The 23147-nt window shown below is 63.4% G+C and overlaps 3 protein-coding genes across 4 annotated transcripts in view; 1 reads left to right on the top strand and 2 right to left on the bottom strand.

The window, feature by feature from the left end:
* Positions 1-274, bottom strand: part of HDAC3 (histone deacetylase 3) — an 11276-nt gene extending 11002 nt beyond the window's left edge. The window contains 1 exon segment of the mRNA XM_039702721.1: positions 96-274. Coding sequence (XP_039558655.1) covers positions 96-150 — 55 coding nt within the window. The 5' untranslated portion in view covers positions 151-274.
* A 2592-nt stretch (positions 275-2866) lies between these two features.
* RELL2 (RELT like 2) lies at positions 2867-17480 on the top strand. Of its 2 annotated transcripts, none has more exons than XM_039702705.1 (8): positions 2867-3401; positions 7280-7493; positions 9339-9401; positions 9478-9544; positions 9813-10001; positions 14429-15059; positions 16576-16609; positions 16843-17480. In XM_039702705.1, the coding sequence occupies exons 1-7, from the start codon at positions 3363-3365 to the stop codon at positions 16606-16608; spliced, it is 1236 nt and encodes a 411-aa protein (XP_039558639.1). In that variant the 5' UTR covers positions 2867-3362; the 3' UTR covers position 16609; positions 16843-17480. The 2 variants fall into 2 exon arrangements, with proteins under 2 accessions (XP_039558639.1, XP_039558640.1); XM_039702706.1 differs by lacking the exon at positions 2867-3401 and adding an exon at positions 6069-6200.
* FCHSD1 (FCH and double SH3 domains 1) overlaps positions 17462-23147 on the bottom strand; it is a 5999-nt gene continuing 313 nt past the window's right edge. Inside the window, exons 2-19 of the mRNA XM_039702735.1 lie at positions 22818-23108; positions 22333-22378; positions 21361-21434; positions 20981-21125; positions 20770-20906; positions 20632-20695; positions 20409-20537; positions 20130-20252; positions 19955-20050; positions 19772-19879; positions 19570-19674; positions 19157-19387; positions 18987-19070; positions 18720-18876; positions 18433-18638; positions 18233-18329; positions 18093-18160; positions 17462-17930 (exon numbers count right to left, since the gene is read on the bottom strand). Of these exons, the coding sequence (XP_039558669.1) occupies positions 17865-17930; positions 18093-18160; positions 18233-18329; positions 18433-18638; positions 18720-18876; positions 18987-19070; positions 19157-19387; positions 19570-19674; positions 19772-19879; positions 19955-20050; positions 20130-20252; positions 20409-20537; positions 20632-20695; positions 20770-20906; positions 20981-21125; positions 21361-21434; positions 22333-22378; positions 22818-23108 (2227 nt within the window). The 3' untranslated portion in view covers positions 17462-17864. The remainder of the gene's footprint in view (positions 17931-18092; positions 18161-18232; positions 18330-18432; positions 18639-18719; positions 18877-18986; positions 19071-19156; positions 19388-19569; positions 19675-19771; positions 19880-19954; positions 20051-20129; positions 20253-20408; positions 20538-20631; positions 20696-20769; positions 20907-20980; positions 21126-21360; positions 21435-22332; positions 22379-22817; positions 23109-23147) is intronic.

Below are 23147 nucleotides of genomic sequence, written 5' to 3'. Positions count from 1 at the left end.
GCCGCCCCCAGCCGGCCCGCCCGACCCCAGCCCCAGCCCCACGGCGGCCGCCCCGCCGCTGCCCCGGCGCGGCGCTGCCCCGGCCCCGCTCGCACCGTAGTGGAAGTTCCCCACGTCCGGGTCGTAGAAATAGGCCACGGTCTTCGCCATGGCGGACAGGCCGCGCCGCGCTCCCGCTTACGTCATCACTCCGCGACACCCGCCCGGGGCCGGGATGGGGGCGTGGCCACAACAAAGCCACGCCTACAAGTGGGTGTGGCCCGCCCGGGGGCGTGGCCACCCGCGGTCCCGGTGTCACCCCCCCCGTCCGGTCCGGTCCCGGTGTCACCGCCCAGCTCCGGACCGACCCGCTGTCCCCAGCGCTCACGGCTGTGCCCCGGCCCGCCCCCTCAGCCCGGCGGCCCCAGGTACCGCGGCACAGCCCGGTGCCACCTGCGTGCCCCGGCTGCAGCCCCTTGGCGAGTTACCGGCTGCGCTCCGGCCATGACCCCCTGCCACCCCCCAGCCATCCTCAGCTCCCCCAGCCATCCCTCACCGTCCCTCACCTACTCCCAGTCACCCCCAGCGGATCCCAGTCACCCCCAGCAGATCCCAGTTACCCCCAGTAGATCCCCAGCAGATCCCAGTGACCCCCAGTAGATCCCCAGGAGATCCCAGTCGCCCCCAGCAGACCCCCGCTCCGCACTGGATTCCCTCCCGCAGGCCCGCCGCTGCCTCCCAGCCATTCCCAGTCACTTCCAGCGCCTGCTGTTCCCTCCCGTAATTCTCCACCTGCCCCTCGGGTGCCGCCAGTCACCCCTCCCCGCTCCTCGCCTGCTCCCAGTGCCTCCCAGCTGCTCCAGCTCCTCCCAGTGAGCCCGGCTGGCGCTGGGTTCTCTTCTCCAGCTCCCCTGTCCCCCCCGGGGGTCACAGCCCCCCGGGCACAGGGCAGGGGGTTCCCAGGGACACCCACACCCGGGTGGGGCTCGTTCCATCCCCGTCCCCGAGGATGGGGACGTGCCACTGCCAGTGTCACCAGGTGCCAGCCGGGGTGCAGGCTCTCCGGAGCTCTGGGAGAGCCCTCTGGAGTCCTGCCGGGCAGGAGCAGCACACGGCCTGGGGGATCGTGGGTGTGAGGGGGCAGCGGGATGGGGGAACGCTGGGGCTGACAGCAGGAGGAAGCTGAGCATGGCCGGGCAGGGCTGGCAGCACAAAGCTGCTCCCCGGGGCTGCAGGGAGGGAAGGACGGACGGACAGAGCAGGAAGCCGTGTCCAAAGGCTGGGAAAAGCAGCCAAAACCAATGCTTGGTCCTGCCAGCCTCCTGCTCGGTGCCTTCCTGCAGGCTGGGGTGAAGGAAGCTGTGCTGGGGACAGGCTCCTCTGAGGATGGGCACTGGGGTGTTCCCTGGCAGAGGGGATGCCAGGCTGGCATTCCCAGGGCATGGAAACCCCCTGGAAGCAGCAAGGGCAGCGTCCTGCCTGCGTGGGGTGGGGCATGGTGGGATGGCTGGGAGCTCTGGGTGCTGTGCTGGCTGCAGGGGCCGAGGTGGGATGAAATGGTGGGGTTGTTAAAGGGGATTTCTGGCTGTCCCTGTCCCCCCTGAGGGGACACTGCCCCTTGTGTGGGTTTCCTTTCAGGACCCCAGCTCCAAAGGATCACAGGATGGGTTAGGGGATAGGACTGGAAGGGACCTTAAAGGGATCTCATTCCAATCAATCCCCTGCTGGGGGCAGGGACACATCCAGAGGAGACCCAGGACCCTCTCACCATGAGCCCACAGGGCCCAGCTGTGCCTGGGGACACTCGGAGAGGGCACCAAGGCCAGCCCCCAGCAGGGGAAACTGTGGGAAATTCAGGACTCTTGGACCACTGAGCAATATGATTAGGCAGGAGCTGTTTATTGTTTGCATTATACAGTTATTTCTACATTCCTGCTCTTTGCACACATTTCTTGCTGTGCCTTTGTCTTGTGCAGGTGTTCTGCGTGCACCTCTCAGAACATGGCACTGGTGCTTTGCTGCTCTTATTTACTTCCTGTGCTCTTGGAATTTGGTTTCTCAGCTTCTTCTTTCTTATTTAGCACAGTTTATGAGTTAGAAACCGTGATGGATTCCAGAGGGTTCTGAGAAGAGTCTGATAAGAGCAGTTCCAGCTGGATGGCTGGTGCACACTGCAGCCTGAGCTGCCCAGGTACATTGCTCCAGGAAATCACGGATTTAAACGTGCTGAGCACCATGGCTGAGCTGGGAGCTCCGCAGCTCTGACGCTGCTGCCTCATGACGGCTGTCCTGTCCCTGCTCCACCAGCTGCTGCCACCAGATAACGCCTGCCTGGGGACACGGAGCCACCCGGGGCACGTCCCAGTGCCCGCTGGGGACGGGCTGAGGAGAGCAGAGACACAACACGGCCCTGCTTGGGGAGAGCAGAGACACGGCCCTGCTTGGGGAGAGACACGACCCTGCTTGGGGAGAGACATCCCTGCTTGAGGAGAGCAGAGACACAGCCCTGCTTGGGGAGAGACACCCCTGCTTGGGGAGAGGCACAGCCCTGCTTGGGGAGAGCAGAGACACGGCCCTGCTTGGGGAAAGGAGGGACACAGCCCTGCCTGAGGAGAGACACGACCCTGCTTGGGGAGAGCAGAGACACAACACGGCCCTGCCTGAGGAGAGACACATCCCTGCTTGGGGAGAGACACAGCCCTGCTTGAGGAGAGACATCCCTGCTTGAGGAGAGCAGAGACACAGCCCTGCTTGGGGAGAGACACCCCTGCTTGGGGAGAGGCACAGCCCTGCTTGGGGAGAGCAGAGACACATCCCTGCTTGAGGAGAGACACACAGCCCTGCTTGGGGAGAGACATCCCTGCTTGAGGAGAGGCACAGCCCTGCTTGGGGAGAGACATTCCTGCTTGAGGAGAGACCCAGCCCTGCTTGAGGAGAGACACAGCCCTGCTTGAGGAGAAGAGCCGCGTCCAGCTGGGATCACTCTGGTGCCTGAGCCGTCCTTCTGGAAGCTGGGTGCTGCTCCAGGCATCTTCGCGGGTGTCGGAGCAGAGCAGGGAAGGGTCAGAGAGGGATATTTTTAGACGCTCTTTGTGCTCAGAGAGCAGAAGCAGGCTGTGGTTTAAAGGCCATTAGCTGCTGGGCACCTTTGGAAGGCTGGGGCAGGGCTGAGGATTCACGGACACGTTTGGCACGATGGGATGGAGCAGCTTTGCAGACGTGAGGACAGTTTTTGGGCTGAGCATTGAAGTGAAGATCCCAAGAGGAGCCTGGCTCTGGGCAGTGCAGCCCCTTTAGCTGCCACGTGGACAGGCAGCGGGGCCAGGGCGGCTGATCCCCCAAAAGGACCTGGTCCCATTGCTTGTGGGGTGACATTTGCTCCAATGGCTGCAGAAGAGGAGCAGGAGAAGAGCAGACAAGAGGTAACGTGGGATTTCACTGGGACCAGAGCCAGCCGAGGGACAGGGTGACAGGTGACAGTAGTGTCCTACCAGCCTTTCCTCGGCCACTCTGTCCCCTCCCTCCCAAGCCTCCAAAGGCTGAAATTCCAGTGTTTCCAGGCAATGCCTGGAGAGGCAGTGAAGCCTCCAATACCTCCAGGGTTCAGGGAAGCCCTGAGGGGGAGCTGGGAAGGAAGGAAAGAATGGTTTGGGTTGGAAAGGACCTTAAATCTATCTCATTCCAACCCCCTTCCACTAGAGCAAACCCCATCCAGCCTCGCCTTGGACACTCCCAGGCATGGCTAAGGCCATCTCCAAGGTCGGGAAGTGCTGACACTTTGGCCCTGGTCAGTGCAGAGCAGAACATGCCAAGAATTCCAGCTGAGCTCACGAGGAAAAAAGACAACTCCAGCTTACCACTGTAGGGGAGCTCGTCACTAATTGGTTCATCCACGAGCAAGGAGGTTTCATAAGTCCTGAAAACATGGGGAAAGAGGAACTCAGTTCATTGAAAGGGACATGGGAAATGCAGGGACAACTCCCACAGCAGTGCCCCTCAGCAGGCAGAGGGGACTCTCTGGACCAGCACTGTGCCATGTTCTGTTCTGTGTAACCTCCTCCTCCTCCTCCTCCTCCTGGTGGTGCTGGGTGAGGCGGGCAGGCAGAAAGAAGGCAGCTGCCTCTCCCAGAGCTCCAGCCAGATTGTCCAGGTTGTCTCAGCTGCCACTGCCTCGGCTGGCGGGGTCACCCAGGCCAGGAGAGGAGCTGGGAGGGGTCAGGAGGGACAGAGGATGCAGATCCCAGACTGTGGCTGAGCAGGCAGCCCCCAGCCATGGCTGCAGCTCTCCAGCTTGGTGTGGGGCTTTGCCCCATGTGGGTTCTGTCCCCCATGGCCAGGATGAACATGGCCAGCCTGCACACAAGGGGAGCTCCGTTGTGTGGGTTCATGCCTCAAATGCTGGCTGCTTTTGGGGCACAGAGGTGCCGGGGTGTTGTTTCTGGGTGACCCGTGAGGTGCTGTGTGGGACAAGGACTAAGGCCCTGCAGGGACACTGAAGCTGAGGTGGTGGAAGCAAGATGGAGACTGGGAGCAGGTTGGGAGAATTAGGAAGAGAAACAATCAGCTGGGGTAATCCAGCTGCAGAGCCAGGAGGGAGCAGCTTGACAGCCACAGAATCCCCTCCTCATCCTGGCTCACCCCACGAAGGCCAGGATTTGTCCTCAGGATTTGTGCCACTGTGTCCCCCAGCTTGTGGAAATGCCTTGACACCAGAGGCTGTGGGAAATTGGGAATGTGCCCTCGAATGGGGAGTCCTGATCAGCCTGGCACGGCTGGGGTCGGGCAGGGGGTGGGATGCTGGCAGGGCCAGGGTGCAGCAATGCTCTGGGCGGGCAGGAATGCCCAGGAGGAGAAAGAGCGATTCATTGTGCAGGACAGCGTGCGTGGGCACGAGGAGAACGGGAACTGCTCGCCGTGACTGCGTCCCCTCAGGGCCCTGCAGAAACCCAGAGCTGCCAGCTCCCCCTGTGCACAGAAACAAGGAGCAAACTGCCTTTGAGCTTTACTTTGGGAGCTCTTCCTCGGCTCAGACCTGCATGGTGCAGCAGCTTGTTGGTCCGGGGTTTGGAGAGCTCTCCTCTCCTGTGGCTCAGCAATCCATGGCAGGAGGAGAAGTCTTGTTCTTGCACACGTGCTCCATTCCTGCCTCCCTGCCAGGACAGCGGGCAGATGGGTGTCACCAGTGACGTGGTGACCTCCTGAAGTCACGCTGATGGACGAGGCTCCTGGGAGCCAACTTGGTCACCTGTGCAGAGGGACAGGAGCCCCCAGCGAGGCACGCCTGGAGGAGTCACAGGCTGTGCCACAGCAAGGCAGACCATGGTGGGATAACTCCCATTAGGGGTTCCCATGGGATAATTCCCAGGGAGGAATGTGTGCATGGACCGGAGCTCGGTTCAGTGCAGATGGGCTGGGAGGGGTTTCCAGGGTTGCATCCCTCAGGGCTTGCGTGGAGAACTGGCAGGTGGCTGAAGGAGGGAGAGGAGCAGGTCTGATTTCCAGCAGCAAAGGAGTGGTGGGTGAAGCCTCCCAGAGTGAGGATAATGTGGTGGAGATGGAGAAGGAGGTCATGGGACCACCGCAGCGTGAGATTTCCAATGGCTTAGCCACTCCTTTTTTAGGAAGGAGGAAGACACAGGAGATTCCCGGGGCTCTTTCTCCACCCTCTCCTCGGTGCTGGGATCCCCCATGTGGGGGTCTGCACCCCTCTCCCCCCCTCAGCGCTGCTGTGTGATCAGTCCTGCCTTCACTGAGCCCCACTCCCACCTTTCTCCCTGCCATCACCAGGGCTCAGTGCCCTAAAATTCAAGGCAAGGAAGGTGCCAGGGGAGCTCGGGGCTGGCACGCGTGCGGGTGAGGTTATTCACCCCGGGGCGGGCGGCAGCCTGGCAGCTTCCCTGAGCAGCGCTCCTGCGTGTCCTGCTGCAGCCTCGGGCATCTCCGCGGGCTCCGCTCCGCGCCTTCCCCCGCCGAAACAGCTCCGGAGAGATTTTTTTTTCCCGGGATCGGGACAGGCGGGTGCTCTTGTGGCAGAGAGCGGCGGAGAGCGGCAGGCAGAGGCAGCTGGCTCCTTCCCGGGGAAGGCAGGCGGGGAGCCGGGGCCCGGGGGCCGGAGGATGCTCGCCGCGGTCCCCAGCCGCGGGGATGCGGGGTTGCTAGGAGGCAGGTGAAGGTGAAGGTGAAGGTGAAGAGGAGAGCGCTGCGGAGGACCGCAGGCCCAGGTAGCGCCGCAGCGGGGCCGGGGGGCAGCGGGGGGATCTCCTCCGTGCCGGGGAGCGGAGCCGGCGAGCGGGAAGGCGGGCGCCGAGCCCTTGGGAAAGGAGCCGGGGGCGCCCGGAGGAGCCGGGGCGGAGGGAGCCGGCTCGGTCCTGCGGGAGGACGATGCGGGAGCGGCCGGCGGCTCGGCCCTCCGCCAGCCCGGCCGCCGCGGCTCCCTGCCTGCCGGTGCCGCTGCCGGTGCCGCTGCAGGGCCTCGGCCGTGAGTACGGAGGGCTGCGGAGGAGCGGCGCGGCGCGGGAGGATGCTCAGCCATCCTCCGGCAAGGGCGAGCCGGGGGACGCCGCCGGCCGCAGAGCCCCGGGCAGGCCGGGGCACCGGTGCCCTTGGGGAGCCGCCTGCGAGGGACGGGGCAGCGCCGCAGCCCGGGGCCGGCGGCCTGCGGGGACGCTGCCGCCGCCGCTGCCCTTGGGATGCGGGGCGTGCGGGGCAGCAGTGTCCTTGGGAGACCGCGAGGAGCCACGTCCGCCCGGTGCTGCCCTCCGTGCGGCCCCGCAGCGCGCCGGACCTTGCGGGGCTCGGGCTGAGCCCGGGCAGCCGCCCCGGCTGGGATCTGCCCCTGCTGGGAGCTGCCCCGGCTGGGATCTGCCCCGGCTGGGAGCTGCCCCGGCTGGGAGCTGCCCCGGCTGGGAACTGCCCCCGCTGGGAGCTGCCCCTGCTGGTAGCTGCCCCGGCTGGGAACTGCCCCCGCTGGGAGCTGCCCCTGCTGGGATCTGCCCCGGCCGGGATCTGCCCCGGCCGGGATCTGCCCCCGCTGGGAGCTGCCCCGGCTGGGATCTGCCCCCGCTGGGAGCTGCCCCGGCCGGGATCTGCCCCGGCTGGGAGCTGCCCCGGCCGGGATCTGCCCCGGCCGGGAGCTGCCCCGGCTGGGAGCTGCCCCGGCTGGGATCTGCCCCGGCTGGGATCTGCCCCGGCCGGGAGCTGCCCCGGCCGGGAGCTGCCCCTTGCCCCGCAGGAGGAACGGGAGATGGGCACAGGGAGGGGGTGAGCACCGCGGCTCTGACCTGCCTTCCCCTCCTCCCAGATCCGCATGTCAGACTATCACGACCCCCACGATGGGGAGTCAGACCCCCAGCACGGCATTACTGTGGTCTTCCTCCTCGTCCTTGTCTTCTTCATCATGGGGCTGGTGGGGTTCCTGATCTGCCATGTCCTGAAGAAGAAGGGCTACCGGTGCCGCACCTTCCGGGACGAGCTTGACCCAGATGACAAAGAGGAGGTGGAGGAGCTGCAGGATGGTGAGTGCTGGGGCCGTGGGGGCTCGCTGGGGGCTCGGCCGTGTGCCTGCTGTGGGCTGGTGCTCCTCATGCACCCTTCTGGGCTGGGATAGGGCTGGGAGGGTTACCTGTCACGTGTGGCTGGGCTGGGAGAAAGGGCTGGGGCGGTGAGAGCAGCGCGGTGCTCCCTGGGGATCGGGAGGGTGAGGGCCAGGGATCCCTCTGATCCACGAGCTGGCAGCGGCTGGAGGTGACAGGGAGGTGGGAGCCAGTGTCTGGCCAGTCCCAAAGGAGCATTATCACCTAAAGGTAATTCTGATGAGTATCCAGAACTTGCTGAATCCCCAGAATCTCAATCATAACCCCTGTTCCCTCAAGGAAAACCTCTCCCAGCTGGAGCAAGTGCCTCTACCCTCTGGCACTAGGAAGTCTGGCAGGGAGCCAGTTTGTTATTGGTCATGTCTTCTCTGGTCCCTGCTGTGTTCATGCAGACCACAGAATCAGGGCTGTTGCTGGATGGCGAAGGGACCTGGAGGGAATGTTTTCCATGGCTTCAGGCCACTGCAAGTCGCTCTGGGGTGGTTGGATTGGGAAGTCACTGCCGCATGGAGCGTGGGTGCCTGGCCCAAGCGAGCTCTGTCATTCGGTGCTTTCCTGAGTCTCTGCTGAAGTGGGGAACACACATTCCTCCGGCTGCTTCCCAGGCAGGGAACAGCCACATGGTGCCACAGAACTCCTCCAGCTCCGCGTGCTGCCGGCAGTGCTGGGGAGGATCAGCCCCTCCTGCTGCCGCTGCCTGTGCTCAGGAGGGAAACGCCGCTCCCCGGCTGCAGCCAGAGCTTCCAGGGGCCCATGGATGTGCTCCTCCGGCTTTATTGTCTTGGCTGCACATGACATGGAGGCAGTCTCTGAACTTTCCAGTGTGGGCTTTGCCCTCTGGACACGCCACAGCCCAGGAAAACATCTCCATGGGATGATGGAGATCTTCCAAGATCATGGTAGCAACTCTTGAGCCTTTAAGGCCTGCCAGACCACAGCTCCAGCCTGCTTACAGCAACATCTCACACCGCTGACCAGGCTGGAGGTCCGTCCGTCCATCCGTCCGTCCCCCCATCCATTCACCCATCCATCCATCCATCCATCCATCCATCCATCCATCCGTCCATCATCCATCCATCCATCCATCCACCCATCCATCCATCCATCCATCCATCCATCCATCCATCCATCCATCCATCATCCATCCATCATCCATCCATCATCCATCCATCCATCATCCATCCATCCATCCACCCATCCATCCATCATCCATCCATCCATCCAGGCCTCCTGCCTCCAACAGTGGCTGGAAGCAGGTGGAGTTGAAAGCTGTGGGTGAACTCCACAACAGAGCAGGCACCCACCAAGATTGCTCAGAACAGTCTTTTAAACTTCCGATAGTGTGCAGCTCTGGGGCTGTCTCTGTCACTGTGTGTTCCCCATTTCTGTGTTTAGCAGTCTCAGTGGGTTTATTTTCTGTGGACATGTCCTGTTTACCCTTGGAGCCTTGAGCACTTGCAGCACCCTGCAGCCAGGGGCTCCAGGGCGGGACAAGGACCCTCCTCTTTCAACTTTTTAGAACCCGCTTCCCTCTCATTTCTCCAGATGCTCTGAAGGAGCAACACAACCCCTCTCCCTGCACACACAGCTGCTGGCTCAGCTGTTTCTTTTCCAGGATGAGGGATCTGGTGTTCCCCAGTGGCTTCCCAGTGTGACAGGGGACTCGAGGCTTCTCCAACAACTCTGCTGATGCAGCTGCTCCTGGGAAGGGATGAGTGAGCGGAGCCCCGGAGTGCCAGCCCTCAGTGCCACGTTGTCTCTTTTCAGATGAGGCCGAGAAGAACGATGACACCGTGGAGAAGATTGTGAGATGCATCATCCAAAATGAAGGTGAGCACTTCCTTGGCTGGCCCAGAGCCGTGCTGAGCACTTTGGCTGACGTGTTCCTGTTTTTCTCTCTCTTCAGCAAACGTGGAGGCCCTCAAGGAGATGTTGGGGGAAAACGAAGGGGATGTGCCAGTGCCAGTGCCCAGGTGAGGGAAGCTCATAGCAGCTTGTGGCTGCTCCACAGTGAGGGACAAGCAGCCCCGTTCCAGCTGCTACAAAGCATCTTCCCAGTGGGGAATCCTCTCCCGAGGGTTTTGAGGAGAGCTTCACCCCACTGTCAAGTGGAACAGCTCTTCCTCATTCCCCAGCAGAGGTCCCCCCCCGAGCTGCTGCTCCCAGGCCTTGCTGCAGTGGGGCTGCACCGGGGTGGGGATGGCTCCCTGAGGTGACACACCCTGTCATCTTCTGTTGCAGCCTTTGTCACCACAGCAGCAGCCAGGACGGGGGCCCGCCACATCACCACACGGTGCACCTGGGCTCCACGCAGGCCCCCTGCATCCACTGCAGCAGGAGGAAGAGGCACCCGCTGCAGCGCCAGGGCCGCTCCAAGGAGGGCAAAAGCAGGATGCATCCCGGAGAGACCACCGTCTTCTCAGTGGGCAGGTACCAATGCCAGACATTCCCTGCTGGAATGAGCACCACAGGCCCTCCTCAGTCCTTCCCCAGGTGCCCAAGGTTCCCTCTCGCTGTTCCGCACTGAGATGCCCCAGCAGCAGCTCTGCAGCTGCAGCTCCTGAGCAGCCAGGTGGTTCCTGCACCTGGAAATGCCTGTGGTGTGTGGCAGGCTGTGAGGCACCGGTGGCTTCCCTCCTTCTCCGGGAAGGTGACTCAAGCTGGCTTTTCCTGCTGAGTCAGTGCTGGGCACAGCCCCAGCTCCGTGTCCTTTCCGCTGTCCCAGCTCGGTGCAAGCAGGGCCCTTGCTGCCCAGCTGGGGGCTTTGGGGACCTCACTGGGGGGGACAGAGGGGACAGCATGTCCCAGGTGCACGGCACCACCTGCTCAGGATGAGAGTGGCTGTGCTGCTCCAGGTCGCTGCCTCCAGCGATGTCCGTAATTAGATGACACAGCAGCAATGTAAGAACAGGGGAGTGTTCCTGATACTTCCCACAAATGCTTTCCATCCCCACCTGGTTTCACCTCAAGGGACTTCCTGAGCTTCCTGTGGTCTCTGTGTCGTCACTAACCTGTAGAACAGTCTGCAGGCTCGCCCGGGCTGCCCCATTCCCCAGCAGAAAGGGTTGGGAAAGTCTTCCTGGGCTTGGCTCCCTCCGGCTGCGGTGACTGGGGCAGGGTGACAAGAAGCTGCTGGTCCCTGGATGGCCACCGTGGTGAGACACAGAGCTCTGCCATGCTCAGATTGTGCACAAGGTTTTCATTCGGGGCCTGAGCCTTGATGAAACTTCATGTTGTGGTCCAGAGAGACAGTCCCTTAATGGGAATGCTGAGCATGGAATTGTGGAGTGGTTTGGCTTTGAAGGGACCTCAAAGTTCATCTCATTCCACCCCTGGCCATGGAAGGGACACCTCCCACTGTCCCAGGCTGCCCCAAGCCCTGTCCAGCCTGGCCTTGGGCACTGCCAGGGATCCAGGGGCAGCCACAGCTGCTCTGGGCACCTGTGCCAGGGCCTGCCCACCCTGCCAGGGAACAATTCCTAATTCCCAATATCCCATCCAGCCCTGCCCTCTGGCAGTGGGAGCCATTCCCTGTGTCCTATCATGTGGATTTTTCCACCACCAGGGCAGGAGCCTCAGCAGGGAGGTGAGCTGGGGCTTTCTGGGCAGCTGGAGAAGCAGGGAGACCTGCTGGACCTCCCCAGGCCCAACTGCAGCTCAGATCACATCTTGTGGGCACTGCCAGCTCCCGGCTCCCTCCGTGCCCGTGGCTGTCCTTGGTGGTGCCCGGCAGGCCGGGGCTCTGCACAGCTCCTACTCTCCGCTAATTCACTCCCTGGCTGGTGCCCAGCTCCATCCCCTCCTCCGTGTCCTCTGGCCGTGCTCTTCCCAGCCTCCTCTCAGCACTCAGAGTGCTGCAGGAGATGCTCTCCTTTCCCAAAGGCACCTTCCCTCAATTGCTGTTTTTCCTCTTTAACCCTGTTAGTATCCCACCCCACACCAGCCTTCTCCACAGGGCGCTCATCCCGTTTCTCCAAGGCTTTACTTTCAATCCTGAATCTCTTTGGTACAAGGTCCAACTGCTAAGGGGCCTATGTGCCCAAGAGGTACAATCCCACCTCCAAATTCTGCTTCTTATTTCCAGGCTGGCCCCTTTTCTCTTCCAGGTCCTGGATGACTTTTCCAGGATTGCCCTTTCTGTGTCTTATTTATGACAAATATCTTGAAGTACTTTGACCCAGCACTGACCCTACAAAACAGGGCTTCTTGAACCCACCCCTAGAGTTAAAGACACCCTCAAGTCTTGTTCTCCTTTATTTTTGGTATTGTTCTTGCCTTGGATGCAGTGGTCGAGAGTCCAGCCCGCTCCTACATGGAATGAGCCCTGGTCTTGGTAGGAACAGGCTCGTCCCTGAGGAGTGGAAAGGATGGGAGCTGCAGAGGTCCACCAAGATCATCCAGGGCTGGAGTATGGGGCACCTGAAGAGGCTTTTTTGGCCTGGAGCATTAGAAAGGGATGATCTAATTGTCCTCTAACACTTCCCAAAGGGTGGGTGGAATTTAAATGAAGATGGGACAAGACTCTCCTCAGAGATCTGCACTGGGAAGGGCAAGAGGCAATGGCCATGAGTTACAACAAGAGAAATCCAGAAAGACGCAAGGAAAAACTGTTCTGCCATGAGGATGCAGGTGCATGAGGTGCAGCCCTTGACGGCCCTGAAGAGTGGAGGAATCTCCATCCCTGAAGATTTCCAAAACCTGGCTGGACAGGGTTCTGGGCAAAGTGCTTGAGGGTAGGAGGGGGCCCAGGTATGAGCAGGAGTCTGGCCTGGAGACCTCCTGAGGGCTTTTTGCACCTAAATTGTTCTAAACCTCTGTGGCACTCAGGGTTATGTATGGCACAGGATGATTTACCATTTAGCTCAGCGCTTTCCCTCAACCAGTTGTAGTCAGTGGCAGAGCTTGTCCATAAAACACCTGTGTCTGACCCTCTGTCCTCAGCCCCATCAGCCAGAGTGTGTCACATCCCACCGAATCCCAGGGATGCTGATGAGGCAGCCAGCCAGGGCTCCTCTGCTTTCCCTCACCAGCCAGAGGTTGGCTACGATACCTCTTGTGCCCTCTCCAGTCCAAACCCTTGCTGCTCCCTGAATCCACTCCTGACTCCTCCAGGCTGACATTGCTCAATGGCATTACCAAGAAGCGATCCGGTCACTTGTGTCTCCTTCCTGTCCCTCTTCAGGGAACATTCTTTGGTCTCCCCAAATCGCAGCGCTGGTGTCTTATCTCCAAATATCTGGACAGACCTGAAAGGTCACATTTTCTGCTGCTTGGCCTGGGAACCTTCTCTGGAGCTGGAGCATTTCTCTTCTCCACCCTCCCAATCCTGGCCCTGCTGAGGGGTTGGTGCTGTCCACAGGCTGGGCTCCAGCCTGGAAGTGGTCTCCTTCATTTCTGCCAACTCTCATGGCATCTGTTCTTATCTTCTGGACCTCTCTGTTTTTCCTTTGGAACAGCAGTGCTGCCATGTTAGCCTGGAAGTGGTCTCCTTCATTTCTGCCAACTCTCATGGCATCTGTTCTTATCTTTTGGACCTCTCTGTTTTTTCCTTTGGAACAGCAGTGCTGCCGTGTGCTTGACCTTTGTGTCCTGCTGTTCTTTCCACACCAGCAGTACTGGAACTTTCTGAAGTTGTGCTTTGCCCTGACACTGGCTTGCAGCTGAACCTCAGCCAGGTCTGTTGGCTTTTCCATGTGCGGTGCAAGCACAGCGAGAGCGGCTGTGGGTGAGCCGTGGGCTGCACCAGGTCTCGGTGCTGGCACTGGAGTGCTCTGGCTGGTGCACACCAGCTCACCGTGGAGATTTCCTGTCTGCTGTCACCAGCAGCAGTGCTGGTGAGGAGGAGTCACAATCAGCACAATCACAATTCAGACTTTCAGGCTTTGCTGACACCTTGCCCTTCCTAGGCTGAAGGAATTGGGAGAAGAGAAAGCTCCAAGGAGACTTTAGAGCCCTTTCCAGTGCCTAGAGGGGTTCCCAGAGAGCTGGAGAGGAACTTGGGACAAGGGTGTAGAGTGACAGGACAAGGAGGAATGGCTCCCTGCTGCCAGTGGGCAGGGTTAGAAGGGATATTGGGAAGAAATTGGTGGTGATGCCCTGGCACAGGGTGCCCAGAGAAGCTGTGGGTGCCCCTGGATCTCTGGAAGTGTCCAAGGCCAGGCTGGATGGGGCTTGGAGCAACCAGGTTGAGGGGAAGTTGTCCCTACCCATGGCAGGGGGTGGGAGTGGATGATCTTTTAGAGCCTCCTTCTAACTCAAGCCACGAGTCTATGATCTCTAACCCCTCTCTTCTCTCCACGTGCAATATTGCATCACCTCTGATTATTAACCCACCTTTTGAGGGTGTCAGACCCATTTCTGCAGCTTTTCTCCTGCCCACCCAGGAGCTCTGAGCTGTTACCTGCTCATGGTGCAACCTTGGTGAACACTCAGGTACCATCCGCCCCTCCAGGGCATGGTGCAAAATGTGCTCTGGCAGATTTTAGCCAAACAGCTCCTCCAGCCTTTGATCCCTGTATCCAAATCAGTGCCAAACCCCTGTCCCTGCCCTCACTGAGGGCACGCTGTCATCCAGGTTGTCTCGGAGCATTTCCAAGAGCTGTGATCCATCTTGCTGCTGGGAGGACAAGCTCTGCCCCAGCCAAGACCTGGACTGTGCTTCCCATCCTTCTCTTTCTGTTTTGCTCAAAATTAATGGGAAAATCAGTCTGGGGTCGTGGCTTGTGTAGGCGTGAATGGGTCAGAAAGGCTGGAGATCCCGGCAAAGAGAGGAGACCCGGGGCTGGAGGTACAGACAAGCTGGGAGTCCAGCGGTGGGACAGCACGGAAAAGACGGCTCTGTCCTGTCCCCGCTGCAGGTTCCGTGTCACGCACATCGGGAAGAAGCCGCCCGTGGCGGAGCAGCAGGACGGGGCCGTGCCCGCGGGCAGCCGGCCGCCGAGCACGGAGGAGCTGGAGCGCAGCAGCGAGGCGCTGCCGCGGGAGCGGGCGCTCAACGGGACTGTCCCCACGGGCGGCCTGCACAACGGAGCCGTCCGCACGGGCACCCAGAGCGCCAGAAGCGCGGAGCAAAGCCTGGCCGCCAGCCCGGCCGCGAACACACCGGCCAGCTCCGGCTCCCGTGACGGCCGGCGGGCGGGCGCGGGGTCCGGCACGGCGGGGTCTGGCACGGCCGGGTCCGGCACGGCAGGGCTCGGCACGGCCGGGTCCGGCCCGGCGGGGTCCCTGCAGGATGCTGGCTCCGCTCCCGGGAGCTCGAGCCGCCAGCGCAGGCTGATGAGCCTGCCCGTGATGGGAGCGTCGAGTCCCAACATCCCAGGAGAGCTGGCACGGGAAGGAGCCGGCATCTGCCTGGAGGAGATCGGACTGGCGTCGGCGGATGAAGTGTCGGATATCCACGGGAGCCTGAGTCTGCAGGAACAGGCCGATGAGCTGGGGAGAGACGAGAGCAGCAGGAGGCAGTCCGGAGGGGAGGACGGGAAGCAGCAGGTATGTTCCTCCTCTGCCTGGTCCCCGTGTGGTCCCCTGGGCTGGAGGGGGATTGCTTTTTCCCACCCATTTTCCAGTGTTGGAGGCAGTGGAGTGACTGTGACAGGTCCCACCCTGCTTTGGGGCAGTGGGAAGAGCTGCAGACCTGCTGCCCGTTCCCCTTGGCAAGGATTCCTTTTCCTTTGGGGACATCATTGGGATTTGACCTGGGAGAGCTCCACTGCTGCACGTGGTGTCCCCAAAACCGTAGCCTCAATGGGGTCCAGTGTGGCCAGTAAGGAACAGGCAGGGGCAGGTTTCTCTAGGAGCCTTTCTCACCTTGAAGGCCAGGAAATGGCAAAGCCAAGTGGTCATTGCTTGGCTGTTCTCCCCTGCTCCTGAGGAGCTGTGCTCAGAGAGGAGGAAAGCCCACCCTGCCTGGAGCTCCCAGTACCCTGTACCCCAGTACTCCCAGTACCTCCCAATATCCCACCCAACCACCTCACTGGAGGGGTTAGAAAGCTCCAGGGGATCTTCTCCCTGAATTGCCTCTGTGTTCTTACCAGTCAGCAAATGAGGCTGCTGGTGGTGTTCAGACACCCAGAATTTCACTCACAGGCTCACACATGGTTCTGCAGCTGGGAAAAGGTGATTTTCATGGAGGGGGGCTGGGAAACACCCCCTGTAGTGTCAGCAGCTCTGAGAGCTGGGCCTTGGCTTGCCTCACAAAACCAGCACCAGGGCACGTGTGGCAAAGCCCTTGGAAGAAAAAGGAAGCCAAATGCCTGGGTAAAATTCCTGGCGTGCTTCAAAGCCATGGAGATCCCCTGGGGCTGGTTGTGCAGGGCTGGGCACGGCCCATGCACATGCCAGCAGCCCTTGGCAGGGGTGGGATGGGGCAGGACTTCGTCAGCACGGGAGAGGCCTGGGAGAGGTGCCTGGCTGGATGCTGGATAAGGGCAAAGCAGGATCCCACCGTTTCCCTCTTTGCTTTCTGGTGACCAGGCTGGAAGGTTGGTGCTGTTTCATGGAGACGGGCAGCGCATGGCAGGATAGAGCTGATGGGCTGCAGTCCTTCCCCAGAGAGCTGGGGAGGTGGTGACAGGTCCTCCTGTGGCCCACTGAGCCTTGGGAACCCCTCTGATCGCTGGGGGAGCAGTTAGGTGCAGGGCAAGCCCAGGCACATGGTGATGTCTGTCCTCTCCACAGTGCCAGGCTCTTGCCCTGGATGCTGCCTGTGGTGCTGGGCTGCTCCAGGACATGGGGTCCAGGAGAACGGTGACAGGACCTCCCGGGGATGTTTGTCCCCAAGCCCTGGTGCCACTTGTACCATCCCCTCAGTGGCAGTCAGAGCCAGCACGAGGGTTGTTGGCTGCTCATCACGTCCTGCAGCGGTGGGGAAAGGCAGAGATGGTGCCTGGGCTGTAGTCGCTCCTGGAGACTCGGTGGGGTTCTGCCCCTCGGGTCACTGCTGTGGCCACGGGAGAGCCCCAGCCCAGCTCCATGGGAGCGCTGACCCCCCTCCTCCATCCCACAGGAGCCCAGCGTCGCGGAGCAGGACCGAGTGTGACGTGAGTGCCCGTCCCCTGCCCCTGGGACAGTGTCTGGGGCGGGTGGGAGGGCACTGCCAGTGTCCCTGCCCTGGTGGGCCTCAGCTTGCTGCTGGAGATGGAGAGAGGGTGAACCCTTTCTCCAGGGGTCGGGACGTGCCCAGCCGCAGGCAGCGACCCCGAGCAGTCCCATTTGGGGTGGCGGGGAGGTGCCACGGCTGTGGGCACAACCCCCTCTGCCCCTCTCCCCGCAGCTCCTCTCCGCTCCCGGCTGGAGCGTGCACCGGAGGCGCGCAGCCCCCGGGCCCCTCGGGGCTGGGGCTCTGCCGTGGGGCAGCCGCGGGGCAGCCGTGCCCGGCCCCGGGTGGGCAGCTACGCGCTTGGCATGGCCGGAGCGACGCGCCGGCGGCACCGACAACCGCGCTCGGCGCCAGCCTTCATCCCATTGGCAATAGGTACCCGAGTCCCACCCACCGCACCCTCCCCGGAGACCCCCCGAGGGACCCTCGGGCCTGGCAGGGGCAGGACGGCACCCAGAGCCCGCTGCCCCCGCGGCCCCCAGCTCGGGGGAAGGACCAGAGGGGGCCGCGGCGAGGGGCAGGGATGGAGGCAGCGGCTCGGGCCCCCCCCGGGGCGGTGGGGAGCACCCCCAGGCACCGGGCACGATCACCACAGAGCACAGCCCCCCCGGGCACCCCTGCCACGCAGAGCGGGCACAGGCACACACCCTGCACCGGCAGGGCCCTGGGAGATGCTGGCGGAGAGAGGAGCTCCCGGCACCGGAGGGGCCGCAGCCCGGCCCCGGGGGCGGGATGGCCCCGGGCCAGGCCAGCTTCGGTGTGTAACGCCCTGTACATAGATGAGCTACAACCATTAAAGCTGCTGAACCCCTCGCCAGGGCCAGCGGGGTTTATTGATTTATTGATTTATTGGGAACAGCCCCGCACGCCCGCTCCTGCCGGTGGAGAGGTGCTGTGGGGGCTGGCAGGGCCAGAGATGAGCCCCCCAGGAACCAGGGCTGGGAGTGCACGGGCGGTGCCAGGCAGGAAGGGGTGAGATGGGGCCTGGCTGTGGCACTGGGCACCCCAAGAAAGGGGTTCTGGGTGCTGTACTGGGATGCAGGAGCACTCTGCAAGCAGCACTGGGCAGGATGCAGCCCCTGGAGAGACCAGCTCGGGGCACGGGGCAGCAGCAGCCCCTGCTGCTGGGACAGCAGCCTGTGGTGGTTTGCTCGGGTAAAGCTTTTTGGGGAGGGGGGCTGGGGGCACCCACAGGGTCAGCTGAAGTGAAGCTCGGGGTCTGGCTCGGGGGCTCTGCCGGGCGGCGGGGGCGGCGCACGGAGCTGCAGAGAGGGAGAGGAGGGGGAAAGGGAGAGGGAGAGAAGTGGTGCCAACATGCTGAGGCCATTCATCCCCCTTCAGACCCCCCAAAACACAAGGGTGGCTCCATTACAGAAGGGCTGGGGCAGGTTTTGGGGTCACAGCATCCCTGTGAAGGGACTTACCGGCCGCAGGCGCGTGGCTGCCAGGTCTGGAGAACTGTGCCCGCTGCCTGTGCCATCCTGCCGGCAACCTGGGAGAGCCCAGCAGCTCAGCCTGCCTTTCCAGGCTCCCCCAGCCCCTTCCCAGTTTCCCCAGCACTCACCTGCCAGCGCTGCCTCAGGAGCAGGGCTGGGGACCAGGCTGGCCCCGGGTGCAAGGCCAGGAGGGGAGAAGGGCGGAGGGGATGGTGATGGCAGCTCCTGGGAAGACACAGCCAAGAGGGATGGGCGTGGTGGGAAGGGGGTCTTCACCTCGGCACTCACAGAAGTGCCAGGGTGACAAAACCACCCTCCTGCCACCAACCTGCCCGGCTGCCTCCCGGGCCCCGGTGAGCTCCTCCACCACCAGGGAGGGGAAGACGCCGACGCGGCCATCGAAGTCGCCGGTCCAGAAGCCATCGTCCACCTCGCCAGCAGCGCGGGGCAGCACCCGGATGATGGCTCCCTCAGGGAAACTCAGCTCCTCGGGGCTCTGCCCCTCGTAGTCATACAGGGCTCGCACCAGCCAGGCTGTGGGGAGGGCAGGGAGGGGGCTCAGCACCCTCTGGATCCCATCCCCTCTCTGGGGTGGGGGTGATGCCCAGCACGCACCTCCAGGCTCCAGCACCAGTTCTGCAGCCATGATGCTGGAGAGCTGGCGGTGCAAGGCAGAGGGGCCTGGGGGGCCCAGCCCAGCACCCGAGTCACAGCCCAGGGACAGCAGGTACTTTTCGGGGACGTAGCCAACTTGCCCAGCCTTGTTCCGAGCCTGAGGAGGCAGAAACCATGTGAACATCCCAGGCTCCAGCGTGGGGCCAGCCTGGGGACCTCCAAAAGTTGTGCCCCAGTAGTATGGAGGGGGGCTCAGTCTCCTCCCACCTTCACCCACTCCTCTGCATCCCCATCCTCGATGATCTCCAGCTCCTCGCCCTGGCTGATGGACAGCTCGTCCGCCTGGCAGCCCTGCAGGAGATGGGGACAAAGCGGCAGAGGGGCTGAGGTGCCATCCCTCGGCAGGCAGGGCGAGGGCCAGGCAGGCAGGGCCATACCTGGTAGCCAAAGATCACCCGGCAGGTGTAGGGGTAGGTGCGGGCAGCAGGCCCAGGCTCATCATCCTCATCTGGCTCATCGCTGTCCTCGTAGTCATCGAACTCGGCCGGGTCCAGCCCCGTGGGGGTCTCCTCTCCTGTCCCCACCATGGCCCCAGACAGCCAGGTGTCCACGTCCAGCCCTGCTGCCCGCAGCAGTGCCAGCCGTGCCTCGGCCTTCACTCGGCTCACCTGGGGACACCACGCATTGTCACAGTCCCCAGGGCACCTCTGCCAGTGTCCCAACCCCACTGCCCCCATCCCCAGGGATGCCCAGCACCACACCCCAAGAGCAGCATCCCAGCCACCACCCCTGCACCCTGGGGGGTGACAGACCCCGATGTCACCCCAAGCTCCCTGGCTGGGGGTCCCACCTCTGCCTTGCGGATGTTTTCCCTCACTTCCTCCATCTGCCGCTCCACGGCCGCCGCTTCCGCCTCCAGCCCCTGCTGCCGCCTGGCCTCCAGCCGCTGCAGCACCTGGGTACCCACAGCTCAGAGGGGGGGGCAGCTGGGAAGGGGCTGCAAAAGCCCCTCCTGAGCCCCCTAGTGCCCCGTGGGGCAGGACAACACCCACCTCCTCGCTGTGCGCCCTGCTCTTGTGCTCTCGGGCCACCCGCGTGGCCCAGCGCCGCGCCTCCTTCTCCAGGCTGGCCCCATCCTCTGCTGGTGGCAGCAGGCACACCTGGGCAAGGACACGGCGGTGACAAAGGGCTGGCTGTGCCGACCCCACCTTGCTGTAATGACCCTCTCCACTTACCTCCTCCAGCCCGGTGAGCTGGAAGCGCTGCTCGGGCGCCAGGGAGAAGGCGGGGTGGTCCTGCAGGAAGAGGAGCAGGTCCTGCTCCCGGCACACCTGCAGCAGGGGAGTGGCGTGGGCCGGGGGCTCACCTGTGCCCCCGTGTCCCACCCAGCTCGGGGCACAGTGCCGTTACCCGCGCGGATGCCTCCACAACGCCCTGGAACCAGTCCCTGGTGGCCCGGCAGGTCTCCACCTCCGTCCGGCTGGCGGCCGACAAGTGCTCCCGGAGCCGCTCGTAGAGGTCCCCGTCCAGAGCCTGGGGGAAAGCAGATGGGAACCCCCCAGCACTGCCACATCCCCACCCTGGAGCATCCCTGAGCCCCCAGGACAGCCAGCCCTGACCCTGTGCCAGTGGGGAGATACTCTTTGAGGGACCCTGGGGAGGGGCACGGGGGGTCTGGGCATCTCGTACCTGCATGGCTGCGGGCAGCTCCACACGCTGGTAATGCTCCAGGTGGGCAGAGGCAGACACCAGGGCGAAGCTGTACTCGTTCTGCACGCCCGCCAGCTGCCTCGAGTGCTCGGCCAGTCGCGCTGAGAACTGTGGGGACATGGGCAGCGTGGCTTGGCGATGGTGCCCCGTGTCCCCCCGCATCCCCCTACGTGGGTACACTGCCACCCCCCGCGCCACCAACCTTGGCACTGAGCTTTTGCAGGCTGGCCTTGGTGTGAAATATCCGCCGGTCGCTCTTGCGGAGGCTGGGGAGGATGGGAGGGGGTGTGAGACCCCCCCGCAGCCACAGCGGCCCCCCGGCCCCGTGTCCCCCGCTCACCGCGCCTCCACATCGGCCGCCTTGTCCCTGGCCACCTCGCTGCTGCGCCGCAGGTGGCTGAACTGCTTCTTCGCCTTGTCCAGCTCCTTCACCGTCTCCAGCAGCTCCACCTGCGCCTTCTGCAGCCGCTCGATGCCCTGCGGGGAGCGTCAGCTGGGGGGGACAGCTGTCCCCCCCGCCCGGGCACAGGGACATGGCCTTGCCCCGGTACCTTCTTCAGCGTCCTCTCCTTGGAGAGGCGGGCGCTGCGGGCGGCCTCGGCGGCCAGGGCGCGGTAGCTCTCGGAGGCGGTGACACGGAGCTGCCCGGCGTGCGCTGTCCCCTCGATGACGCCTTTCCAGACAGCGGCCACGCTCCTGCGGGCACAGGGTTAACACAGGGCCGGGCACTCCCTGCCCCGTGACACCTTTCGGGGACCATCAGCACCCCCAGACCCAGCGGGGCCCTGGCACTGGGGACAGCCCACCCACAGCTGCATCCCAGTGACACCCAAATCCCAGTTGGCAATAAGCATCTCCAAGTTGGGAGGGCCATGGGCAAGTACAGCAAGCCCCAGTGCTGGTCCCAGCCCTGTCCCTGTCCCCAGCCCACCTGGAGTCGCCAGCCTCGCCACGGCCCCGCTGCCAGTCTCTCTTCACGAACTGGCTGGCCAGCCTCTGCAGTGCCTGCAGACAGACCCGGCATCACCGGCACTGCCCCAGCCCGCCGAGCATCCCAGCACCCCCCTCTGGGCCCAAAACTGGGCTCCCCCACCCAGCTGCCCACCCCACGGACCTGGGGACACACACGTGCCCCCCAGAGCACAGACACATCCCCGTGGCTTGGTGTCAGCAGGAATCCCATTGTGCTCCCCTAAACCTTTTGGGGGACAGCTGCCACAATGAAAGGACCCCCCTGCTGTGGCTTTTGGGACAGAGCACTTGCAAGGGGACATCAGTGAGGGACACTGGCTACAGAGACAGAGTAGAGGAGCCCCAGCAAAGCCAAGCACAGCAAGACCCCAACGCTGGGGGGACGGATGGTCACCCCCAGCCTGGGGGTGTGAGGGAGGGGAGTGACACAGTGACCAGCTGCAGGAAGGGGGGACACAATTCCGCTGCAGTGTGTCCCCAAGGGACGCTGCTGCAGGGACATCTCACATCAAAACCAAAGTGACATTTCAGAGCAGCGCCCTGCGATGACCCAGCAGACAGCAGAGCCCAGCGGTTTCCTCCCCCCACAAGGTTTTCCCTCCAGGCTCCCACAACACCCGAGGTTTGTGCCATGCCGTGCTCAGCAGAGCCCCCAGCGGGTGCTGAACGTGGTCGGGGTCCTCCGGCAGGATGAGCCATCTGCTGGACCCTCCGGGCCAGCACGGAGCAGCCGCGCTCGGGCGATTTCCGTCCTCCGGCAGGATGAGCCATCTGCTGGCCCCTCCGGGCCAGCACGGAGCAGCCACGCTCGGGTGACTTCCCAGGCTGCTCATTGCCCGCGTGGGGCCGTGCCCAGCTCCTGCCCCAGGCCGGCAGGATGGGCCTGGGCCCCCCAAGAACATTGATCCCGAGTCCCGCGGCACCTCCTTACCTGCCCGTACTCCCTGTCAATGGTGGCCCTCTGCTTGCTGTAGGACCTGGGGGGAGAGGGGACACAGAGAGGGGCAGGCATGGGCCACCCCTGCCATCCCCTGCTGCCACCACCCCCTGCCATCACCCCCTTACTGAACTGTCCCCGTCAGGCCACCCCAGAGGGTGATGGAGCCCATGACCTCGAGGTGACAGGCTCAAGGTGAGCCGTGCCGGGTCCCTGGCACAGCCGTGCCGGGTCTCAGCGTGGGGACACACACACACACACACACACACACACACACACACACACACACGAGTGGGATGAGCTGTTTCATCTCAGCCTGGGGGCACACACACTGCTGGGATGAGTGCCTGGTGTCAGCTTGGGGGGACACACACAGACACATACAGACACAGACAGACAGACAGACAGACAGACAGACACACAGACAGGATGAGCCGCCCGCTCTCCGCTCGGCCCGGGGTCACCCGTGCGGGCCCCACCTGATGTCCTCCAGCAGCTCGGCGTCCCGCTGCTGTTTGCTCTGCAGGCCCGACAGCTGCTCCAGGAGATGGACCCGCAGCTCCTGGGTGAGCTTCGCCTGCGGGAATGCCCCGCTCAGCGCCGCGGCGGGCACGGGGCGCGGGATGCGCTGCCCGCCCTGCCCGGCACCGGTGCCCACCGGCCCCCACTCCCGAGCGCCGCCCGAACGCGGCCCCGCTTGCCCAGCCCCGGGAGGCTCCGCCGGGGGCGAGTCTCGGTCACGGCAGCGAGGGAGGACCCGGCCCCGGTGACCCGCCCCGTGGCCCGGCCCGGCACGGCCCGGCCCGGCG

This window comes from Passer montanus, unplaced genomic scaffold (genome assembly GCF_014805655.1).
Source record: "Passer montanus isolate IOZ18808 unplaced genomic scaffold, ASM1480565v1 scaffold159, whole genome shotgun sequence".
Lineage (NCBI taxonomy): Eukaryota > Metazoa > Chordata > Aves > Passeriformes > Passeridae > Passer > Passer montanus.
This window is presented reverse-complemented; position numbering and strand designations above follow the sequence as displayed.